The sequence below is a fragment of the Phalangium opilio genome, unplaced genomic scaffold (genome assembly GCF_054372755.1).
Source record: "Phalangium opilio isolate 3A_F unplaced genomic scaffold, DU_Popi_V2 ptg000082l_1, whole genome shotgun sequence".
Lineage (NCBI taxonomy): Eukaryota > Metazoa > Arthropoda > Arachnida > Opiliones > Phalangiidae > Phalangium > Phalangium opilio.
In genome coordinates this window covers 8,220,179-8,243,945 of record NW_028324189.1, presented here as the reverse complement: position 1 = coordinate 8,243,945, position 23,767 = coordinate 8,220,179, and the positions used below count along the sequence as shown (strand labels likewise).

The 23,767-nt window shown below is 38.3% G+C and overlaps 5 protein-coding genes across 6 annotated transcripts in view; 2 read left to right on the top strand and 3 right to left on the bottom strand.

Moving 5' to 3' along the window:
* Positions 1–1,185: 1,185 nt before the first annotated feature.
* On the top strand, positions 1,186–3,720 carry LOC149651391 (uncharacterized). The gene is made up of 7 exons (XM_089848287.1): positions 1,186–1,290; positions 1,555–1,678; positions 1,807–1,974; positions 2,039–2,339; positions 2,658–2,857; positions 2,921–3,093; positions 3,398–3,720. Exons 1-7 carry the CDS (start codon positions 1,276–1,278, stop codon positions 3,650–3,652), a joined length of 1,236 nt encoding a protein of 411 aa, XP_089704413.1. The 5' UTR covers positions 1,186–1,275; the 3' UTR covers positions 3,653–3,720.
* A 2,129-nt stretch (positions 3,721–5,849) lies between these two features.
* On the bottom strand, positions 5,850–9,433 carry LOC149651390 (titin homolog). Its single transcript, XM_089847212.1, has 11 exons — positions 9,409–9,433; positions 9,087–9,365; positions 8,479–8,591; positions 8,214–8,421; positions 8,119–8,136; positions 7,755–8,042; positions 7,393–7,677; positions 7,032–7,334; positions 6,725–6,931; positions 6,400–6,650; positions 5,850–6,340 (listed from the first exon to the last, which is right to left on the bottom strand). Exons 1-11 carry the CDS (start codon positions 9,431–9,433, stop codon positions 6,155–6,157), a joined length of 2,163 nt encoding a protein of 720 aa, XP_089703338.1. The 3' UTR covers positions 5,850–6,154.
* Positions 9,434–10,190: 757 nt separating this feature from the next.
* On the top strand, positions 10,191–13,332 carry LOC149651389 (uncharacterized). Its single transcript, XM_089848268.1, has 2 exons — positions 10,191–11,147; positions 11,422–13,332. Exons 1-2 carry the CDS (start codon positions 10,389–10,391, stop codon positions 12,673–12,675), a joined length of 2,013 nt encoding a protein of 670 aa, XP_089704394.1. The 5' UTR covers positions 10,191–10,388; the 3' UTR covers positions 12,676–13,332.
* On the bottom strand, positions 13,159–14,809 carry LOC149651388 (uncharacterized). Its single transcript, XM_089848283.1, has 2 exons — positions 14,455–14,809; positions 13,159–13,725 (listed from the first exon to the last, which is right to left on the bottom strand). The coding sequence occupies exons 1-2, from the start codon at positions 14,659–14,661 to the stop codon at positions 13,399–13,401; spliced, it is 534 nt and encodes a 177-aa protein (XP_089704409.1). The 5' UTR covers positions 14,662–14,809; the 3' UTR covers positions 13,159–13,398.
* Positions 14,810–14,958: 149 nt separating this feature from the next.
* Positions 14,959–23,767, bottom strand: part of LOC149651387 (uncharacterized) — a 61,833-nt gene continuing 53,024 nt past the window's right edge. For both annotated transcript variants that reach the window (XM_089848256.1, XM_089848257.1), the window contains exons 12-26: positions 21,994–22,116; positions 21,099–21,335; positions 20,660–20,878; positions 18,773–19,146; positions 18,356–18,653; positions 17,939–18,225; positions 17,614–17,857; positions 17,334–17,507; positions 17,176–17,265; positions 16,970–17,119; positions 16,823–16,900; positions 16,378–16,738; positions 15,926–16,300; positions 15,637–15,860; positions 14,959–15,550 (exon numbers count right to left, since the gene is read on the bottom strand). In XM_089848256.1, coding sequence (XP_089704382.1) covers positions 15,527–15,550; positions 15,637–15,860; positions 15,926–16,300; positions 16,378–16,738; positions 16,823–16,900; positions 16,970–17,119; positions 17,176–17,265; positions 17,334–17,507; positions 17,614–17,857; positions 17,939–18,225; positions 18,356–18,653; positions 18,773–19,146; positions 20,660–20,878; positions 21,099–21,335; positions 21,994–22,116 — 3,258 coding nt within the window. In that variant the 3' untranslated portion in view covers positions 14,959–15,526. The remainder of the gene's footprint in view (positions 15,551–15,636; positions 15,861–15,925; positions 16,301–16,377; positions 16,739–16,822; positions 16,901–16,969; positions 17,120–17,175; positions 17,266–17,333; positions 17,508–17,613; positions 17,858–17,938; positions 18,226–18,355; positions 18,654–18,772; positions 19,147–20,659; positions 20,879–21,098; positions 21,336–21,993; positions 22,117–23,767) is intronic.

The window sequence follows — 23,767 nt, the reverse complement described above, 5'->3', positions numbered from 1 at the left end:
CATCAACCGTACTAAACTTAATATTTTCGTTTTAACAAAATATCAACGCAAATAAATTTTCGTAACAAAAGTTCCAAGTAATTTCGTCGCGAGCGACTGACGATGGACGAAGTCATCCAAGGTTCGGTCGCATCTAGTGAGAGCCTTTCCAGGCTTCGCGTTTCGCCCAACAAACCGATCCATAATCGTCTCCTTCTTATTGGTTTCCGCTCTTAATACAAAGGCGGGCTTCGCTGCGTCGCTCAACGAATCGATGCCTTTCTTTGTAAGAGAATAAACTTCTTGGGTTTTCCAAAATATCCCAAGAAATTGGACAAACTTCTAATTTTGGGGTAGTTTTGCCCCAAATACATTTTACCTCCTTGCCTCTGTTATAGACTAACTAGATTTTTATCTATTATAAGTCTTGGTATTTTGATTGTAATGCGTTTTAAAAGATAAAACACTTAAATGAGAAATTCTTGCTTTTTTATATTTTTTGCAATGACGTATTTTAAAGTTAACAAGGGCTATTTTAATACTTGGAGATTTAACCTTAACATCAATTTAACCAGGAATACATACAGCTAATTGGAATCATTGTGATACTGTCTATAACAGTGGAATAGGCTTCTTATAATGTATATCTCACTAATGTGCTAAATATATTAGAGAAATATGTTAAAACGTATGGACGGTATTCCTTACGTTGACGATTTTCAAAATGTAAGCTGATAAGAATCATTTTTTATGTCGCTTAACATCCCTGCAAAATGTCAGCACTATAGTGATCGACCCTAGATCAGCATCAGCTCGATACTGATCAGTATGGATCAATATGTGAACGATATTGGCGCTTTCTATCGGGTTTGATAACGTCAACGTAATATAGACAGAGCAAATCTCGAGCGATCTCAATTGCTAAAAAAAAGCTGGAAATGTTTTCTATCTTCGCCAGTTTATTTACTTAAACTGTCTATTGATCAAGTTCTCGTCTTACGGCGTGATGGCATTGACAATTTCATCCTACCACTTAATTTAAACATTTAGATATTAAAATTAAATATAAAGAACAAATTAAGATGATTTAGGTAAATATAGTAGTTTTCGAAAATAGTAAGCGCATTTCAAATCACGTAAATGTCACTTTAAACGAAACATTGAAAGATTAGATAAATGGTTTTTTTTCTTATCAATAAACCATAGTTCATCTTTCACTCACTGATAAAAATTTGAAGAATCTGGTAAAATGCTTATAGTAACGAGTTTAGTTGAAGTAAAACGGCATTTATAGACATGTCAGCTACAAAAGTAAGTGAATTATTTCTTAAAAACTTAAAGAAGAGGTTTTTTTAAGTCGAAAAACCATATACCGGATAATGATCATTTTCAATTGTAACTATATTAATGAAGATACCGGTTAGCAATTCACTTACCTTACCGGTGCCCATGAATTGAACTTTAGTGTTAAGCAGACAGGGGTGGAATAGGTCAGGTGGTATTAGTCGTCCAATAGAATTACATATCCGTGAGACCATTTGAGCAAAACATTTAAACCGCTTCATTTTCTCGCAGTTTGGTGGAGCCTTAGAATGGTTCGTTACATTTCGGAATCCAAAAGAAATATGGTCGTTACACCCAACATATTTGGTCCTCGAGATCGTCCTTTACGTAACGTCAACTTTGACCTTTATCCATGGTAAAGACAAATATGGAATTTAATATTTTGAAAAATTGTTAAAACCGATTTAATACTTTTGAAAATTTCCATCTAATTTTGGCAGGAAAACAATTTCAAAGATCTTAATTAGTATTTATTTTAATTAGCATCAAGACTTGGTGGTCGTTATCGTTACTTATGGCTGGCAACTTTATTTCACGGTCTAACCGTGGAGAGTTTGAGTTACTTTGTTCCAGACATCGATAACTTTTGGCACGCTCAGTCTATGATCATGTTCTTGGGTCAAAGATTACCTTTGCATATCGTTGTTCTTTGTAAGTATGCGTTCAAACATCATCAAGGAAATACCTTTTTTTTTGACGTATTTGTATTTTGAAGATCCGGTTTTCCTCTACACATCCGTCGTGGCTGTTACCAGACTTCGACTTCCATATTGGGCCCAGCCTTTCGCAGTAGGATTGACTGTAGTTCTAATTGATTTTCCATTTGACATTATCGGGATAAAACATTTATGGTGGACGTGGCACGACACTGACCCTAATATTCTTGAAAGAAATTATTACGTGCCATGGGTCAGCTACTATTTCCACGCGTCATTCGCAGCCGCCGTTGTAATCCTTCTTAATCTGTCACGAAGACTCATAACCGGATCTTCAGACATATCAACCACCGGAAAGAGGTAATAAGATTTTTTGAAATATATCTTATCGGAACCGAAAAGGGGCATTGGTCAAGGGTACCATTACTAAGTTAGTCACAAGAACCTCGGTTCTCTTCGGGCAATACGAGGAATTTAGTTTTAATTTCATAGCCATGCGTAGTACAAAGGTTTATAACTATTCAAAATTGTACGAAACAGTTGAGATAATGCTGTCTTTAATACAAACGTCATAAGGCAGAATTCATAAACGTGGAAACTAACCTCCAAGTCCCGAAAATTTACCACCATCTCATAATGTTAAATTGTTAACTCTTTTCTTTTCTTTTTAATATATAGCAAAATTAAAGAGCTGTTATGCTCTTTGATCACTGGTCTTTTAGGAATGCCAGTAGGCGTGCTGTTTTTCGTGATATTCTATCATCCTTTGAGAGACATATACTCGCTTAGCACCGAAGTCATTGTGATGACTTACTTAGCATTGTATTTGTTGGTGGTTTGGACGGCTGATAGAAACCCAAAAGTAGACGCTCGAACAAGTAACGATGTTGATCTTCTCCTATATATATTATTCAAAATTCTAAATAATTATTTTAAATTAGGAGGGAAAAAATCAATACAGTTTGATGAGATCACTTTAGTGGTTATCTTGCATTACGTAGCAATCCTGGGTATCACGTTTCTTGGAAAACCCGAATTAATTGTTAGTGAAGGTTTGCACGAAACTGTGGGTCCTTGTAATGAAACACGGGATGTGATAACACCTTTAGGAATGGTAAGTCCGTTAGTAAGACCAAAGAGGGTATAAATTGGAAGAGTATTGTGTTGTCGCTTTGAAATTTTTCCTCTAAGCTTCCAGTGTGCGCGCGGATTTTTCTCTGCCCTCTTATTGGTTGAAATATGGTGATCAGGATATTAGGAGGAAAATTCAATAGATTAAGAGAGAACCCCCAAAAATGCCTTGCCATAGCAACTAGCTTCAACTCCTCTTCTTTATACCCTCTTTGTTAAGATATATTTAACGTTACCTGCCGTCTCAAGCCCTCTCTTACAATAAGATAATTTTGTATTTTCTTAAGGTTTTAAGTAAGCGAAAATACCTATGCCTTTCCGATTATGACGAAAGGTACTTCAACTTCGAATGCGCTCCTGACCAACATTTACCGAACTTTTCTAAATGGTACACTGTATGCGGTACACCGTACGAAAACTTTTACGAGTACCTTGTAATTGTAACTCTCTCCTCTTTGTACTCATTTTGTTATTTTTATAATGTTCTGTTTAAAAGTGGGGCCGACCCGGCTCAAAGTCCTTTTAAAGTTAAAAGATTTTGAAAGTAATTGGTTCAAATTAAATCTTATGTATTTTTTTTTGTGATTCCAAATAAAGAATCTAAAATAAATATTGATGTGTAAAATTATTTCTGTTTCCTGGCCCTTCAATAAACCGAAATATACGTGTAGATGCTTCTACCTTTACGAATATCGCAATTTATAGGCCGGTTTAGAAAACAGCTGCTTTTGCATAAAGCAAAAATAGCAAACCTACACATCAGGAGTATAATACTAAGTAGTAGATTACTTTTACATTTTTTTAAACCGCCACGGATGGCAACCAACTACGCCACTCCAGTATCAAACTTCCCTTCTCAAAGTTTAGACCCGGCTCTTAGGAAGTTTACTCCCCTGCATTATTAGCTCCTGCTGCAAACTGCGCAAGAGAAATCAAGCTGCCAAATTCATAGCTACTATAACATAACCGTTTTTCATCAGCTAACACCGAACGCACTTGCACTAAAAGTAAAACCGGAAAACATGAGTAACAGTAGGTGTTTTTCTTCTCCGATGTTATGGTCAGTTAATAACTTAATTATTTGGATTTGTTTCTTCCCTTTACAAACGCTATCATCATCTAAAGACCGCGATACATCAACGTTGCAATTGCTACAAGTAGTAAGTTCAATAATAGCGCAAACGTACCATTGTTAACACGGCTTTTAGCTGAAAATGTATTATTTGTTGCAGATCTCGAGACACGGAGCCAGAACGCCCTACAGCAGTTCCTATCCAAATGATCCTAACGTTGATTTTTTAGCACTTGGCAAGGGACAATTAACTCTAGTACGTTAATTAATTCAACGTTGTTACGAATTAACGTTAAAAAATGCTAATAATATTTTGTTATAGAAAGGAACTGTTCAAATGTACGAATTTGGCCAAACTATAAGAAAGCGATATCCAACTTTTTTCAAAAATGACTATAGAACGGTTAAGTTGTTATAGTTTAATTTCATTTAAGGCTAAGGCTAAGGCCGAAACGTTCGAATGATAATGGTGATTTCTGTAATGTTATTTTGCAGGTATTGGCCCGAAGTTCAACCATTACGCGTTGTATTCAAAGTGGCGCCGCAATGTTATCAGCCATTTACCCTAAGCCAACTTTAGCAGATTTGAAGAAAGAGGAATACGCCAAGGGCAGTTCTTACGTACAAACTATTCCCATTTACACTAGCCCACCTGAATGTAACAAGGGCGTATGTATGATTCACGATATATGAAGGCACAATGATTCCTTCTCTTACATATCCCTTCAAAACATTTTAACTTCATGCAGCTACTCTATCCCGTTATGGACTTCAATTATCTTGAACTTTTTGATCATGTTGTTTCTTCCGATTTACCATTGGTATTTATTTAATTATTTATAATTAGTATCAGTTTCAAAACGCGAGAGACATTAGATTAGTCATGGTATGAGCGATAATATTTCCACTAGACTATCAACAAGTCGTAGTTTTCATTTTTCTAATAAATAGGCTTCACATAGACGGTTTTTGCAAAAAATAACAAATCTTGCCCTTTTGCAAACGCGATATTCATAACAATAAGGCAAGCAAACGGTTATAACGTCGCTCAAAAAGCAGATACTTCCCTGGCCTTTAAACACATAGAAACTCATTCGTAATTCCGCGAGTAACTCCCCAAATACAATATATTTGGAGAAGGTATTTGCCAGTTCACCAAAACTCTCAGTGTCTCGCGCGTCTTTGAATGAGTCTTGCACAAATTTATAACGCGGTTTTAACAGCTCAAAAAAGAGCTCGAAGAGGTTACGAGTGTGAAAAATATAACTACCAGTGACCTTGTTATGTGGAGCGACGCCTTAACAAGCGAGGTTAGTTAAAAATGATGTTAATTAAGTTAATTAGTTACTAAAAGCATACGTTTACACTTAATAGGAGTTTCACGAAGTAATACTTCCTCCGTGGTATCCTTCATTCAAATATAAACTTAGTCAGCTGACTAAATTATTTACAAGAAAAATGAGCTCTCATCAAATGGCGGGTCCACTTCTCAAAGACATTTTAACAAACGTGGAGAACCCGAGGTTAACCAATGATACTGATATTGAAATCAATTCTTATTTTTATTTCACGGTGAGTAGAGGTTGTATTCGACCCTTTTAAACCTGAAAGGCTCTTGTTGTTACTAGCACGACGTCATTGTAGCGTCTTTACTGGGTTGCCTTAAAGTGCCATTGTCCGGACAGCCTCCATTTGGTGCCACTGTTCTAATTGAAAAACATTTGACCGACAAAGGCGAAGTAGTTCGATTTTTCTACTTGGACAGTCCGGAATCGGAACCCAAACAGTTATTTTTACCGGATTGCGAAGATACTAACGGGGATTGTACCATTGAAGAATTAAGAGATATTGTAGTTGAAAACAAATTTTAAGTAATTGTAACTTATATACGAAATATTAAACTTTCTTCAACGCCTTGATTAGGTTTTATTAATTTATTTTTTAAATCAATTTACCTTTTATCATTATATCATTAATACGGTGACAATAATAAAGAACTCCACCCGCCATAACCAGCTTCATTGTGAGCCCTCACTTTAACCAAGTGATAATTGCGTGTACTTTGTCGATACAACTTGTAACTGTTACCATTTTGAACCGGGATACTGGTTTTAATCGAGTATTTCTGCGGAACCAATTCTTCCCCCTTTTTGTCCAGCTTGAAGTAATCAATTTATTAATTAGTTAGTGTATGGTATTAAACAGCCAGTACGATACCTTTTCGTAGATAACTTCGAAATTATCGATATTTTCCGTTGCCAATGATCGTAATCTCCATTCCAGAAGTACGTAATCGGTTGTGGCTAATTTTAACGAAACTTCCGGTGCTGGAGGAAGTAGTAAAACTGACTTTCCTTCAATTAAATCATCAATATTCAAATCTCTTATCGTTGCCCAATCTTCGGCGAAGTACATCGTTACCAAAGACCCATTGGGTAGGTTCTGAAGGTTGAATATCTGTTCGTAATCTAATTATTCAATGTAAACTTAATTAAATTCTATTAGATGCGACTGAATTTAATATATTTTAAGCATATCTTACATGATGCAGTAAGGTACCCAGTTTTGACGGTTTTGTTAGTATAGGTTTCGTTGCTTTCGGAAGCATTATTGCCAATGTAATATAGGTAATAAATATCCCTTCTGAATGTTTGTCCGTCCATGTTTTGAATTTTGAACGCGATAGACGAGTCGTCAACTTTTAATGTTATAATTCTGCTATTGTTGACTAAAGAATCATTCTTTTCAACTATAAAATAGAAATCATGTTTAAAACCAGAGATCCGATTGTCATGCTTACTATAATAACATTGCGCTTATTTTGTTTTAGATTATGGAACTTTTGATACCTTTATAATGACTGAAATAAGTGCTGTTGTCCGGATTTGATACCATTATTTCAACGCTGGACTTTCCCTTATTGAATATGTTTTCACCGTGGCATATATAGTTTCCTGGTCCATTTTTAGCAACTGATATGTACGATGCCAACTCTTGCCTAGCATCAACGTAATACTCTTCAGTGGATTTTAAAGTTTCGTTGTTTTTAGTCCAATAGATGTTTGGTCTTGGATTGCCGAGTGCGAAGCATCCTAAATCACTATTTACCATCTTGTTCACGTAAACATTCGAAACTCGAACGGTAGCTGGATCTGAAGGCAGAATTTTAGAAATTGAAGGGTCCATAACATTTTTTCTTTACATGCTTACAAAATTCGTTAGGTCCTGGTAAGACGATAACTTCCGTTAAACTTGTTGATTCCGAATTCACGGCTATACATCTGTAGTGCCCCGTTGTCGTTTCATTGACAGGTAGAGTCGATCTAACGACGAAACCTTTTTCGATGACATTAGCCCTACTTTCGACATATTCGTTAAAATTATGCTGCCATAATATTTTGGGCAAAGGATTTCCTGTCGCAATGCAATCTACGGTATCGGTTGATTTCACATCGACAACGGGTTTGATAACCACAACTTGAACGGGAAATTGTTCTATAAAGACAATTTAACGTTACAAAACATTGTCTTTGTAGGCGACCAAAGGTTATTTTGGTTATTTATTCACTTACCGTTAGGGTTATTAGCATTATCCTGGATAACTTGTATAAAATCGGAGGCGCTACCGTAGGGATTTGTAGCGTAACACGTGTATAAACCTATACCATGGACGGACTGTTCTACGTAGGCCGACACTTGATCATGGACAAAATACGTGCGGTTTGCTTCAATACGTTGATTTCCGTGATAAAACGTAATTATTGGTTTTGGAAAACCAGTCGCAACACATCCCAGAGCTTCGGAGTTAATGTTAGTAATAATTTCCCTGGCTCGAACAGTAGGTTTCGTAGTTGATTTATCTGCAAACAAATAAATTAATTGCATGTCATTTGTAAATTCAATTCAATTCGATATATTTTCAGTTAGAGATCTTACCTTCATTTGTAGTTGTTTCTGTGAACATGAAAATGAAAGTTAACGTTTGAATGAAAAATTTATCGCTTAAAATTGAATGAATTGGACATACTTACCAGGGAGTATTGTAGTATGTGGAGACAACGTTGTCGATTTAGTCTTCAGATCGGCTCTTGTTATTTTGATGTCTGATCCGTAAACGTTATAAGCGCGACAATAATACCTTCCCGATTCCTCGGCACGTAGTGTTGACCACAGATCTTTCGTGGATTGGTCCAAATATTGAATTACATTTTCAAATTCTCTCGTATCTCCATTGTCAGACTATAATATTGTATCATGTTTGAGATTACACTTCTGAATTTTATTGTAGCCATATACCTCAAAAGTCCAGCCAATTTTTGGAGTCGGTTTCCCCGATGCTACACACGTTATGTGAGCGAAATCGTCGTTGAAATCGTTAACGGTTGTTAAAACCTTGACTACTGGTGAAGCTAGAATCACACGGTATTTTTTCCATTAGGGCTAGTACACAATGATTCCCAGTAGCTGTATGTATTCCTGCCACTACCACAATGTATTTTAAAAACTATGACGACAATTTTTTTTTACCAGGGATAGATTTAATTTTAGAAGTAGGAATGGAGAACGGTTAGTATTTACTTCAGTCCGACTGATAGCCCAGTATAAAGTCCCTCCCTCCAATACGTAACGAAAAGTTTAAATTATCTTATTAACTCACTTAAACTACGTTTTGATGACGTTGCTGACGGAGGACGGCGTAAAATACGTATTCCTTTTTACCTCTGTCGCTTTGACGCGCGACCAGATTACTCTGTTCTCCATTCCTACTTCTAAAATTAAATCTATCCCCGTTTTTACTTTGTAACTATTTTTTTCTCTATATAGACCGAAGTCTTGGTCTTTGTAGAAACATTTTAGCTCAGGTCTAAAATTCATAAAAATAAAGAAAACTTAATCATATTTACCATAGATGACAACTGAAACGATTACGTTTCGTAACACAGACAAGGTAACTGGATGCTTTATTTGAAGCCTTAACAAGAAATCATTCCCACCGGCGTTTTTAATCAGTACTCCATCGGGTTCCGCTTGGAACCTTATTGGATCCAAATCTTGAAAAGTCTGATTATAACTCTGAAATTGCCAGGATCTTAGCCCTTGCAGTCCAGCAATAACGCAACGAATTTTGGAAGTAGAGCCCTCCGCAATTGCTTGGGTCGGTGGACACGTTCCTTGCGCATTAACTACGTTAAAAGTTTAGTAGACCTTAGAGCTACCCACAATTACTTAGGGCAGAAATAAAATAACCCATATGTAATCCGCTTTTGCTTAGGACAATATACAACAAAAAAATGGTCTCTCTGGGGATTTGACTGCATATCTTTTTTTCATATCGACACAAAGTTAACTCTCAACAAAAATTATAATAAAAAATACCCAGTATTATTGCACTGATCAAAGCGACAACCATGAAATTGAGTTTGAACTCAATATTAGCTGCCATAGCTATAGATTTATTTACACGTATAACTTGTAGGTAACTGTGTAATTATTGGAGTAAAAAAATGTAATGATGAAACACCTTTTACTTTTGGCCTATTGAGCTACGGGATTTCAACAAAGATATTAATAATCTATCCCATTATTATCAATTTCTGCTGAGAAAAAGATAAGGAATAAACATATGCTTTAATCCTACAAACAAACATTTTTTCATTTAAAAAAACACTCTAAGAAGTAAGTCTAGCCATCCACGTAACCAAGAATGCATACAGCTAATTGGAATCATTGTGTTTCTATTTTCAATCAACGTGTCTACTGTCTAGGCGGTTTTTGTGCGGCTGTGAAAGTTGTAAACTAGCGCAACTTTCTGTATAATAACTTCGCGTGTTCTTTAAGATTGCCAGTAAGATCAAGGATGATGGGGAGGGGGGGAGGTGTTATCTGAGAAAAATAGGCGCGCTACCTGTGTGGCACAGTTCAGGTTTGAGACGCTAGAAACTGGACGGGGGGATACTCGGGTAAATGGCGGGGGGCGCTCTACCTCATCCTTGTCTTGAAGAAGGTCATAGATTTCTTTGAACGGACAAGATAGAGAGCTAGCTCTCCTTTAATATAGCTCCATGGTAGCATATTATTTCTAGCAGCCGAATGATAGTTCAGTAAAGTGGGTTTCTCTTGAAGAAACGTTTAATAAGAGTTAGGAGGACACGACGACACGTGCTAAAAACGCGGGAAATTGCGCGAGTGGGCGGTATAGTATCAGAATGTCTCTAGAATCAAAAGTAATTCGAGTAAACAAAATTCAATTAGAACAAAATGATGTTAAATCTAATTCCGAGCAAAAAGACAAACTGCAAAATGAAACAAAACCAAAATTGGTTAAATATAAACAGACACTATTAAACTTCAGCTCGCATTCGGGAAAATGTGAAAAGATATTGGCGCCAACGAAAGTTTATAAACTTTTGACGCCAACAAAATCAAAGCAAAACGAACAGGAACGAAAACACGTATGTGACATTTGTAACAAAGGTTTTACGTCAAATTTTATTTTGACTGGACATAAACGCGTTCATACTGGTGAGAAGCCATTTAAGTGTGACATTTGTGACAAATCCTACACTCAACGAGGAACCCTTATAGTTCACAAACGTATTCATAGCGGTTTAAAACCATTTAAATGCAATGAATGTGGGAAATCATTTGATCAGAGTGGTAGTTTGAAGCAACATTTAAGCAGTCACAATACGGAGAAGACTTTAAAATGTCCCCTTTGTGACAAACTATTTCGAACGCTAGCCGCAGTTTACAAACACAACAGTATAGTACATAAAGCTTCAGTTAAAGAACATCCGTGTGAATATTGCGATTTAAAATTCCCTAGAAGAGACAAATTAAGAGTCCATATCAATACTCATTCGAGACCATTTAAGTGTGACCTCTGCCCCGGACGATTCTCAAAAAATGAAGCCTTAAAACGGCATAAAGCTTGTCATGAAAATAAACCAGGAGGAAAATTCAAGGTACAGTCCAGGGTCCCTATACTTCCTAGTGAAATGTTATATTTTTAACCCATCCTACAGAGAGCTTTCATTTTTGTGTGTTGCACGTTATATTCTCTTAAGTCTTCCTTTCCCCCCCCCCTCCACAATTGCCACTTAAAGTTAGCTATAGAAACCACCGTAGTTCGGTCCTGTAATTAACCTTATTAGGAACATCCTTAATTAATGTACATGACCTACTTTTGTTCCTATAAAATCCTATAAAACAGAAACAAATATCTTATCTTTTCTATAGTGCAAAGTTTGCGAAGCTACTTATGACAGTAGACGTCTTTTAGGATGGCATTGCCAAACCCACTATCTCAAATTCTGCGTTGTATGTAACTTTTGCGAATGGCGCACGCCCACCTTTAGACGAGCGGAAGAACACTTGCTTAGACGCCACGCGCCGAATTTTGATCTAAAAAAATGTGGCGGTAGACCGCAACTGCTCGAGAAACGGGTGCTATACGAGTATTACCCTATTTCACGGCAAAAGAACATTCCTCGTAACCTTCGAAAAAGAGTCCCGTGCAAATATTGCGACACTACTTTAGACAACGCCTTGGCTCTCGATGTTCACTGTCAGTCTCACCCGGTGGAGTACAAGTACCGTTGCCCAAAATGCTCTTGGAGATTTCGCGAGCAAAAGTACTTGGACGCTCATTTGGATAAAGTCCAGCTTATTGAGAGTGAATCTGATACTGAAGATACCCGAGATAATCCTGATGAGCCACCAGATGCTATTGAACCCGTTGCGGACGAGATTTCAGTGCTAAGCCAAACTAAAGCGGCTTCGCCTGAAGAGCCGTTTGGTTTCAAAGCAAGCCATCAATTGAAAGAATTAGACCAGAAAACCGCGCCACTTAACAGCCCACCCAGTAACGTTTCCATAAAGCGCAAAGGTACTAATCATAACCCAAGCAAGAATGAAAAACGTCCCAGGAATTCATCTCCGACGAACATCGAAATTAGGAGTTTGCGTCAACGTAAAAATGACCTGTCTTACCAGGAAGAAATATCTGATACTGATTCACGCAATTCTGATACTGACTGGCGCAATTTCAACTTAGATCCGGACTGGTTAAGCGACGACTCCAGTAGCTATTCCTTCTCGGACCAAGCGAGCCAAAATGAACAAGACCTAATGGAGGACTCATCTGATAGTGAAGATGAATCATTGGTAGAAAGAACAAGTTTCAAAGAACAGAACGTATCGAGTTCAAATGAAACATCTCTACTTGAAAAAGCGCCTACAGTTTCAAATTGTCCAAGTGCAGTTAGCATGGTGGATCCAACAAACTGCGCGGGTAAAGACGAGGCTATTGAGCCACAATTATTAGAAATCAAGAAGGAAATTGAACAAAAACCAATTGAAGACGAAGTAGATTCCAAAAGTGCCATAAAGAAATGGTTAATCAGTCAGGGATGTACCCCGATTAGAATTTACCATTCAAACGTGCCAATAAAACACGAGATTACTGTCAAAGAGGAACCACAAAGCGAATAATGATAGAATTAATTACCTCATATTCTTCCATGCATTGTAACATTCTCTTCATTCTTGTCAGCTAGTGGCGTCGGAACGAGTACCGAACCCAAAGCTTTTAGGTCATTGTAAAACTAACAGTATTGGCAATTTACACCAATTATCCACGTGTCTCCGCCATTTAAGTATCATTTCCGACTACACTTTTTAATTTTTCCTATCGGAAGAGCCGCGAATACAATAACGGAATATTTCGATTTGGAGCGACGTTTCCCCCTACAGCATTAAAGAAGATATGAGCAGTTACAGGAGCGGACCCGTTAGGCGTTCTGACGTCATCCGCATCTAATTTACTGGGGGGGGGAGGGAAGAGACCTAACACGTTGATTTCTGTAATTTTCCATAAAAGTTAAATTCACCGTTCCTAACAAAATTATTTTTTTAGAATGGAAAGAAATCTCTTATAGTTGTTTTAAACAAAGTGTAAGCTTCAATCGTGCGTGCTAATTGTTACATTTTTTAATCTTTTACGAATGTTACATTATTTCTCATTGTTAACTTGAGCTGAAAATTATACCTTTACATTTTGTATTTTTAGAAAAAATCCACTTGTTGAATTGAATCTCTAATTCTTATTTTTGATTTATGGTAATTAAAAGTGCCTTGATTACTTTTAAATATTGTCTAGATTTAATTCTTTCGACAGATAATTTAAGTCAATTTCGGAACCAACTGGGTTGATGATTAACGTTTCAAACTCCAAAGTCCAATTTTGTTTTTCTTCGCTTTTAATTCGGCATTATTCAGTGCCGTTTTAATGTCCCCGTATTCGGCACCACTTTTCCGGTAGACTATGGCCAATCCTTCCTTGACCAGCGTTAAGGAAACGTGCTCACCATTGACGACAACCGTGCCCAAGAAACGATCGTACTGATCTTTGGCGAAAACAGTCATCTTGAATTTTTTGTCCAAAATCAGTTGCTTCAGTCGATCCCTCGATTCGATGGCAAATGGTTCAGCGGCCAAACCGGGACGTTCAACTTCTGGGGCGTTGATTCCGATTAGACGAATCTGTACCGGAAATAGTCCCAAATATATTAAAACACTCAGTTTATCTGTGAAATAGATGGTGTAAAAACATCGCTACAATTCAAACAGTTGAAACTAAATTAAACAAGATGGCTTAAGGTCTGGTATATAACAGTGGACACGTTGTTCTCTACTTAAATAGAAAATGTTTTAAATGTTAAGCGATTCCATATTCATCAGTATATACGAATTTATTCATAGTACAAGGTATTTCTAACTTTCAATAGAAAGATATACCAAAAAGGGATGAAAGATAAGAAATTCGGTAAAATCCCCATCTCCATAAAGATAGTAATGTCAGAGTTGAATGAATAAATGGTTAATAAACTTCAATTCTCAAACATAGACTAGTGTCGTTAGAAAGGGGGTGTAGACTGTGTATCCCTCCCTCTAGGCGCTATCTTGTAAGAGGGGATACGCTCCTAGTAAGGGGGGGGGGGGTGACACTGAGCTAAGAGATAGAAGGGTATGACGCACGCATACGTAGTCAGTACTATACTAGAAGTCGTAATATAACCATATTTACATGTCAAAACTCTAAACAATGAACCCCCATACAATTTCATCAGTTAACCCTTTGCCAAAATCCTCCCCCTTCCGCCACCGTATTTTCAAACCACATATCTCCAGGGATTGCCCACCTTTGTTTCTTTATTGACTATGTCTTTAAGCTAGTAGCGGGAGGCCTATTTAAATTTTAAGTCCACTTACCTTAAGCGTCTTACCATCCGTATTATTAGCCAACAGAAACCTGAAAGTATCACCGTCATGTACTGACGTTACAATTCCAGTCAATTTCTCCCTGTTTTTCAGCTTGGCATAATGTTCAAGAGTTTCATTATCGTCCAATTGTAATGGTAAAGTCAAACAAAGGGTCACGAAGCAAGAAGCCAAAATTAAAAATTCAAAGGACGCCATATTTAGAAAAACGCCCTAATTAACATTAAACGTAGCTTGAATGATTTTTTTGCGCAAATGAAAGGATTAACTTCGGGTTTATTATCGTAATATTATCAGTTGATAAGATTACTATTATAACAGGTCGATTTTGTACCAGTTGAAGCGAAGTTGACTTGTAGGTAAAATTCCTTGTTGTGGTAATTGGAAATACGCGTTTTTCGACCAGTTGAACTCACATAGTGCGAACAGCTTGCGTTAGTTAGCCCTAGATCGAATGGGCTATTGTTTGCCACAAAAATGTTGCCAACATGGATATATAATTACTATGTACATTCATTTAATTCCTTGAAAACTACATCCGTTATCGAAACTTCTTGGTCCCCTTTTTCAATCGCACTCAGTTTATATTTGCGCGCGCATTCATCTTCCGCGGAAGTAAGATTAAAATTATTTCAAGGGGCCGTGAAGTAATAACAGCAATTTAAGGTACTTGCAAAATTCCTGATTATTATTAATGTTATAATTATAATTATTATTACTTTTGTTAAATAACCTAAAAAATATTAAAAGACAAATCCGTTTTGATTCGAGTGTAAAATTTAAATAAAAAAAGCTCTGATAGTTTGATTTGTTGTAAACTTAAGTCTCTCTACTTCTTGTTAATTACTCGTACTTTACTTTTGATTTTGGTCCGTGTTTTCCTTTAATTATTTTTATTTTTTTTTTGGTCTCAGATACCCGCCTAAGAGTTTTTGGCCACGAGTTAGCGCCATTTACTCGTCTCTGCAATTGAGAGTTTATTATTATTTGGCACAGTTTTGTTTTAACTCGACAGAGTGAGCGAGCACAGGTTGTCTTTTCGCAACATCACCAATTGCTCATCTTACATTTGTGTTGTAACGTTTCGCTGTAACGAAAAAGAATGAAGAGGTTGAAAAGAGATTTGAAATGGACTGATAACCCTTTTGTACTGACTGGTAACTTTTTACTGACCTCTGATTGGGGGCTTGTTGCGTTTGTGGTGTCTGTATTGGACGTGTCGAATTCGTCGAAGCTGGAAGAGGAGGGGGGTTGAGTAGTGACGGAATCGTTGGACAAGACGCTATCACTGCGTCGACACCTGCTTCCTCCAAACCTTGAACCGTGCGACGCCGATTGTTCGCACTCGGACAAAAGACCATCACCCATTAAGCTCGTGTCCGTGCAAAATCCACTCTCTAAGAAATTTGACACAATTTTGCAACTTTTTCAACAAAAACTGATGAGGCGAAGATTTCCTTACCTGTTGAGCACTGTGATTGTTGCGTTTCCGATCTATGGTGAGAGGGTGGAACGTCACCGGGGTCAAAGGCCAGGTTAAGAGCGGCTCCGAAGTAGGCGAAGGTGTTGCCAGGAGGGAGGGCGATGGCGTTGCCGCAAGAACTGCCGCTGGACGAGCTGCTGCTGACAGAGATTATAGAGTGTGGTCGCTTGTTAGTCCGCATCTGCTCCAACGAGGATGTGTACCCGGAAACAGAGTTCCTAAACCTGGCGGAAGTGGCTTTGCCCACACTCTCCACTCGGATGGAGCGGTCACTGATTTGGTCTTCACTCGGTTTTATATCGAGACACGGCTTGTTCCCAATACCCATCGACGACATTTCAGCCAGACGAATTTCTAGCAATGCCATAAAATATTCTAATGCCTCAGAACTATTTTCGTCGCATTGAGATAATTATAATTAAATTACTAACCTCTATTTTTGAGGGCCTGTTTCCATAAGAGCCTGGATATTTCGTGCGCCCAGGCTTGTTTAACTTGGGCGTTGGCGGCCTGCAACATGTAGGTGTCGTGTAGCTTGCGTTTCCGGAACCAGATCTCGAACTTGGTGGGACTGTCGCCGATCTGCTCCGTCATTCCGATGTCCGTCGTCTTGATACTCTGTTTGTATTGGTAAATCTCTTGCAAGCCTCGTTCCTCAGGGTCCCTCCTTGCTTTACTGAATAGAATCAGCTCTTCAAAAAGGAAGACGCGCCTCAATGACTTGCGGTATCTCCCTTGCCAAACCAGGAACTCGTCTTGACGCAAAAGACGTCCTTGCTCTTTTACATTCACCTAAACCATGCACGACAAACAATTAGGACGTGGGAAACTCAGCTTCGTCAATGAAAGGAATTGATGAATAAACGCCAAACTTACGTCACAGTCTCTGAGTGCATCCATGGCTAGCAGATCATTTCCGTGTCGCAACTGGAACCTGACCATCTCTTCAGCCGCCTTTAAGGAAATAAGCAATTAGTTACGACTGAGACACTTCTATCACATTACGGTGAGATGAGACTATACTTTCAGATCCTGATATTCCGCCTCTTTCTCAACTTCTGGACATTCCTTTAAGAGCTGCTTGAGAAGTAGGGCGTATTTGCCCATTCGTTGAACCGGTTTCAGCAAGTAACTTGCCAAGTCCATTTTGTCTTTTAACTCCAGTTGCTTCTCCTAAAATGCACAGTTAAGTCACGTGACTCAAAAGGCTGTAAAATTTATAGCCTTACCCTAAAGAACGCGGTTCCGTATTCAGACATAAGATTGTCCGATTTAGGTTTATTCTTGTTATACAACGCGTACAGATAAAATTGGCGCTCCTGAAAAATCAATCGACGTACGTTTATAATACGAAGCAAAGGCTGAGCACGGGATTACCATTACTTACGTATTCTAAGAAATACTGTCCCACTCTAAAAGGCGATTTTTCGCAGCGTTCAAGCTCCTGCAAAAAGTACTGACTATGGAACTCGTAGATTTTTTCAATGTTACCGAAGATGACGTTGCGTTGGCCGCGAAGAGCTTGCGGAATGTCTTCTCTGAGCAATTCCGGACAGTAATTCTAGAAAACATTAAATCATAGGGAAAATTATATCAAAGGAATGCGAGTTACAAAGCACTAACAAATATGGAGACACATCAGGATAGTAATAGATATATTGTAGTACCTCAATAATGTACTCTAATGATTTGACGTAATCTCTTTCTGTCTGAATAAGCTCTCCCATGATGAGCATGAGAGTGGACTTGGTCTTAGCGTTGTTGTTCTTGGGAATGGATCCCTCTTCTTCGGGGCTCTCCTTGCCACTTTCAGGTGCCGTGTTAGTATCCTGCACAAGGAGGTGACTGTTGACCGGGATAGGACTGTCCGAACTCATAGACGAAGAACGCGAAACCACTTCCGTTGGTGCGCTAATCAGACAACAACAAACATAATGAACAAACATTGCAATAGGGCGCAAGCGACTATAATAAAATGTAGAGTAGACTTGCCTTTGAGGATCTGCGCAGGCGTCAGGGTTGGCGTCTTCGTGTTCGTGATGACGTTCGTCTTGTAGTTTATGTTGAGTGACGAGGCGTTCGTTTTGTCTTCGGACTTGTTGAGCGGCTTTGTGTAAGGCTTCTTCGCAGAGTTGCCAGGTGGGACAGATACGCATGTGCTTCTTTTGGGGTTTCTGCGTCACCGGGTGGTGCAAAGACGAACCCGCGCAAGCCCCTGGAGGGGAGCCTCCTCCTTTCGTTGCCACTCGACTTCCTGTACTACTTCGAGGAATACAACTCTGAAAATATGCAAACACCACCACGACAAAATAAATAAAGGCCAAGTTCAAAATGGAATAAGAGACGTACGTCAATAAGTGATTCATGAAATTTCGATAATTGTCAATTATGAGTGAATTCGTTACTCACCGAAGAAGAGGTGTTGACGGTGTCGTCTTCGTTGGGATTGTTTTGGTTGTGAGTCCACCGGGAGTCATCTTTGTCGATGGATGCGACGGGTCCTCTGGTGGTCAGATCTTCCGTGATCAGTCCTCGACTTTGCAACTGTTCTTCTTTGTCGCGCAAGTACTGGTCCATCTGAAGGGCGCAGTCTCGGGGCGTGGCCATCATGGAGGGGTAAGGGTTGCTAGGAAAAGATGTGTACGATGCGAACGGCGAACTGAAAGCGGAAGGTGGCGGACCAGCTAGCGCTGACATACTACGTCTCCTGTTAAAAAAAGACGTACGGCGACTGGTTAGCTAATTCACGAGCCAAATAATTAAAATTCTCCAACTTTCCCACATTTCCCTGGCACGTGACAACCTAGCGATATTTAATCGACATACCTGGCGTAGTTTTGTTGACGATAGAAATGGGAGGGTGGGAAGTCGAAAGAATCATCGGAACAAGCAGAATGAGAGTTCCGATTGGCGGAAGTGCCGCCACCGGAACCGGAGGACGAGGTGGAAGAAGGAGTACTAGAACCGCGTGGCCAGAAGTTCTGAGGATGCGAACGAGATCTCGTCGTGGTCGCTTTGTTGCAGACTAAGGGTTCAAAGTCTTTCTGTTGATTTCCTTCTGAAGACGAAGAATCTCTTCGAAATCTGAGCAAGTGAATGGAGGGATCCTCCTGCGAGGACAGAGTGCGAGCGGCTTCCACCAAGGATGTCCGCCGAGCACGAAGCAGCTCCACCGTTTCCTGGCATCGCGCTTGCGCCGCCTGAAACGAAAAACCTTGAACTTTCAACATGACTGGTACATTTTATTTTAACTTGAATCAAATTAAAAATACTATGAGAATATAATCAATAAAATGTTAACTTTCAACATTTCAGGTTAATGTATGGCCAAGTACTCTTTAAATCTTTTCATAAAAGTCTAAAATAAACGGACCAACTTGCCCTGCCTCAAAAAATAGTCCAACAAAATGCCACGTAACCAGGAAATAATTCCCACAATAAAAATGGTTTACCACGAATCTATCCTTTTAACAATAGTTTCTAGTAAATGGTTATAACTCACAGAATTCACTCGATAGAGGTTGGAATTACTTCTTCGAAACATTACAATTTCACGAAATAAACAATTAAGAGAGAATTATTATTGTTGTTATTAGTCGTCGTTTTAAACCTTTTGAAGGACATCTTAATGGTAGCGGGGCTGCAGCTGGAATGAGTCAACGCCAATTCGATCGCCGAGACGCCCACTAATTGTCCTCCACCGAAAAAGCAGACCCACACATTTTATAAAAGTGTTGGTTCCTAAGCTTTATCTAGAGTATAGTCTAATAGAGAGTTTAAGAAACTAGTTGAGGGAACGTGGAGCTCTACCGACGCTAAGTTGAGGTGCTAAACTAAGCCTAACGATTATTTTTAATTTAAAAAAAATTCGGTTTCTCAAGACATATACTCTATTCACATTAACAAGTTTAATGTCAGCTGGGATGCAATACAAGTAGTCGTTGACCCTTTGAAAGATAGCCCACTCGATTATTACAATATTTAGGTAAAAACAAGTGCACTGCTTAATAAATAGAGTGGGCAGTAACGTGCCTGGTTGACTGACGTGATAACTAAGTTCTTTCTACGCGACTACGATTTCATTATGCATTGGGTTTCAGATTGTCACGTTAATCTTAAGGGGCCATTCGTAAAACACTCCAAACATAACTCGAAAAGAGTGTCCCTTATAGGCAAAATGTCATAGAGTGTTTTCGACTAGATATCACCCAAAAAGAACATCCCCCTTAATTGTTTAACGAAAACATTTAATTAAAATTATCTATAGCTTTCACTTTTAAATTTACTTCCTTAATGTATGCCTCATAAAATATTAAACCTACCCTTATTGAGAAATTGACATAAGATTCAAAATGTTTGATTAGAAATTTCATTAAGTTATGGTTTCCTCAAAACGAGGGCCGCGGTTTACTTGAAAGTAAAGAGAGCCATGAACTTTTAAGTCGTTCTCCCACGTTCAGGTGACTAGGCACAGTTCTAGTTCGCCTACCCATGATCTAAATGCTGTCTGTAAAATAACCTGTAGTAGAACAGCTTGGTGGGCGAGTCAGGTAGCGCCAAACTATATACTCCATATCTGACCATACAAGCTCTTAATAATAAAGGAATATAGGAAGAACTGTGCCCAGTATGATGTTTACTACCTTTACCAAGTCTCGACACTTTCTGCGCTTGACTAATGTTATATTTGCCAGAAGCCACGAGGTTAATTACCTGACATTGTTGAAGGAGTTTGGCCGTTTGCGTTGGCGAGGATGCTTTGGCTAGAAGAATCATCTCGCGGAAGACTTCGTCGGCGATAGGCGGATGCTCGTCTACGTATGCGTCCAAGGCTCGTGTCCATCCAATAATGTCCTGATATTCTGATGACGTTACTCGTTCCAATTTCATCTCCGAGATGAACTTCATCGTGTTCAGAGCCCATGAATAAACCTAACGAAAGTAATTACGGAACAACTTTCAAATTTAGCGTCATTGACATCATATTACTGATATGCCAAGGGGAAATTTTAAATCGTTTTGGGCCTATAAATACTGAAACTGTCTCTAGAAGGCATCACGTGGAAATATGCACCATATTGACGTGTCGTAACTTTGGAAAACACTTATCTAACCAGTACCTTATTCCAAAGGTTTCAAAATGTTTACTGACCTGATCGAGTAGATGGTAGCATTTGGCAGTGTCTTCAAGACGTTCCCTCGTTTCTTCCAGCCTTTCCGAGAAACTGTGAAGTCTCTCCTTCAAGGAGGAAGTCAGTTCTTGGACATCGTTTGCGGATTCGCGGGAGGATGTCTCCAAACGGACGTTAGACTCCTCTTTTGACTTCTTCCCTGGCGGACTGACCAGAGCAGCTTCTTCTAATAAATCGTTGCCTTTCTCGATTTGACGCTAAGAAATGAAATATTAAATAAAGCGCATTAAGTACCACGACCGGGTTAAGAAACCAGAAGGGTACCAGGGGTACAGAAAGTAGATCAAAAATTTCATGGTGAAATGGAATTTTGGAGAAAAAAAAAATAAGATATTATTTTTAAAAATTTTAAAAATAATATCTGGACCTCAGTCAATTAAATTTTCCCCATAGTTTTTTTACAAAGACAGTTTATATTAACACAAAGGTCCTTGACCTCATAGGGCGGTCCCAATCAACCCTCGTATCAATAGCACTTACAAGTAATTTGTTAACCTATTTATTTTAACGCCTTTTACTTATAATCGGTGACTAGATAACAAATACGAATTGACAATAATGACTGTAGATTTAACTAAAAGTAACACACTAACAATAAGTACGAGACTTTCCATTGTCATAATGGAAAAGATCTTAAATTGACACTTATTGTTGCGATGTTTTAACCTAATTCAATAAATCAACCAAATTTTATCACACCTTGATTAATATTAACAATAAGATAAGCGAGAATTAACTTAAGTACTTCTTCTCGTTATCATACACTTCCAATTTTTGATGTCAGATAATTAAATCCCTATAGAGGCATTATCGACATAGTAGAGAATTTTGCAGTATTTGTAATAATTTAATTACCATAGCCAGGAAGTAGAATTTCTCGAACTGTTCTTCTTGATGTTTGATGGCCGGTAGAGAGTCGGCTACCACTTGGTGTTTGCAAAGAGATTCCTCGCCTCGACGACATAACCACGATAACACCTGGTGGCAAGTGGTAGAAATACAAAAATTAATTAATTAAAATACTGTTGCAATACATTACTAAGAACTTTAATCATCATTAAAAATTATTTTCAAGAAAGAGAACGATAAATGAAACGACAGATAGGCTACAATCTAAAAATGTTTCCAATGTCGTTGCTTCACGGAGCTACTCAGTAAATTATCTTGAATAATTAATAGCAATAGTAAGATTCCTAAAAACACGATGGACTTATTAATTATTTAGATAGGCCTTGAACTTCCGGAAGTACGCTTGCCAGGTTCCGAAAAACAGTAAGTCCTTGTATTTGGCTCGGTCGCCCTTTGCTCATCTACAAAACTAAACGAAGTTAAGAGGCATCTACACGTCCTCAACTATTAGAAATTTCTTTAGATTCTCGTGACTTTGATGGAAGAGCCAAATGGGAAAAGTAACGACTTGAAAAGGGTGCTTCGTATTGGGAGATGGTGGTTAATTGTAGCTGGTGATCGTGCTTGAAGAATGATTAAATTAAGAATTCCCCTAGGTCGTGATTAAAGCGGAACGCGGGCAGGTGCGCCCCCAAAACAACCAACTACCTTCCATGACTGACACACTATAGCTATAGCCATAGCTCCGAGTTTAGTTACCTTCAAAATTAGTTACCATAAAGTTCTAAGTAATGGTTAGATTGAGGGCTAACTCAGGGGATACCTTCATAATAAAAACAATAAAATCATTTGCGTTGACAAGTTTCAAAGTTGACGAAAATTATTTAGGCTTGAAAGACACAAAATGAATTCGTTCAGTTTTATTCAGTATTTTATCGCGAAATCGAACCATTGCTCTCATTGGTCAAGGTTTCATCCAATTAAAGACGGGAACGCGAGATGAAAAAAAATCCTGAAAAATGGTCGAATCGGTCGATGTTTTGGTGAATATTATTAATATTTTTGAGCCTTAATAAAGATAATAAAAATCATCTGTTTTCTCATTTCACGCTCCCTTTAAATGATGTTTCCAATAATTAGTTGTTAAGTATAAGCGGGCTGTTTATAGACAGTATATTACGTAAGAAAGAGTGGTATAATTTTGAAGGGAAGCTGAAGCCAGATAAGTTCAATAACTGGAAGTCCTTTGGGGTCAATTGGCGGTGGTGGATCGAGTGTCTAGATGAAACGCCTAGCGATAAGAAACTACGATCTAAGCGTGACTTTGTAATGTTGTTCCTAGATTATCTTGAGAAACCTCTACATAAACAAGATATAAGAGAAATACGATCCACCAACTAACTACACACAAAGGAAGTTGAGAATTTTAAAGGAACCGTGTCAGTGTCACCGATCCCCGATATAATTCAAGTTTACATATCAGAGAGTTGCGTCAAAAGTTGGAGTTTCAAATTCCATGAATTTTCCAGGTTTTCAAGGCATATTCCTGTGATTTTCCATTTTTAGGCGAAAAGTTGTCAATGTTAACAGTATATGTTTCAAAAAAAAATCAAAACATTTATTTTATCGCGCAACGCTGGAACCTTCAACCTTATTATAACTGTTTCGTAAACCCAACATATTTTCTGTTTTCCCACTAATATAAAATTCCCTTACTCCTTTACGAAATTTTTTAAAATTCCCTGACTTTCCCTGACCTGGTTCACATTTACTCTGCTAC

Coding starts and splice junctions, on each gene's coding strand:
- LOC149651391 (XM_089848287.1), top strand. Junction 1,679..1,806: donor AACTTTGACCTTTATCCATG/GTAAAGACAAAT, acceptor TATTTTAATTAG/CATCAAGACTTGGTGGTCGT. Junction 2,340..2,657: donor ATATCAACCACCGGAAAGAG/GTAATAAGATTT, acceptor TTTAATATATAG/CAAAATTAAAGAGCTGTTAT.
- LOC149651390 (XM_089847212.1), bottom strand. CDS start 9,433: ATGGGTTATTTTATTTCTGCCCTAA. Junction 6,932..7,031: donor TTATTTCAGTCATTATAAAG/GTATCAAAAGTT, acceptor TCTATTTTATAG/TTGAAAAGAATGATTCTTTA. Junction 6,341..6,399: donor TCGAAGTTATCTACGAAAAG/GTATCGTACTGG, acceptor GATTACTTCAAG/CTGGACAAAAAGGGGGAAGA.
- LOC149651389 (XM_089848268.1), top strand. CDS start 10,389: ATGTCTCTAGAATCAAAAGTAATTCGAGTAAACAAAATTCAATTAGAA. Junction 11,148..11,421: donor AACCAGGAGGAAAATTCAAG/GTACAGTCCAGG, acceptor TCTTTTCTATAG/TGCAAAGTTTGCGAAGCTAC.
- LOC149651388 (XM_089848283.1), bottom strand. CDS start 14,661: ATGGCGTCCTTTGAATTTTTAATTTTGGCTTCTTGCTTCGTGACCCTT. Junction 13,726..14,454: donor CGGATGGTAAGACGCTTAAG/GTAAGTGGACTT, acceptor TTTCCGGTACAG/ATTCGTCTAATCGGAATCAA.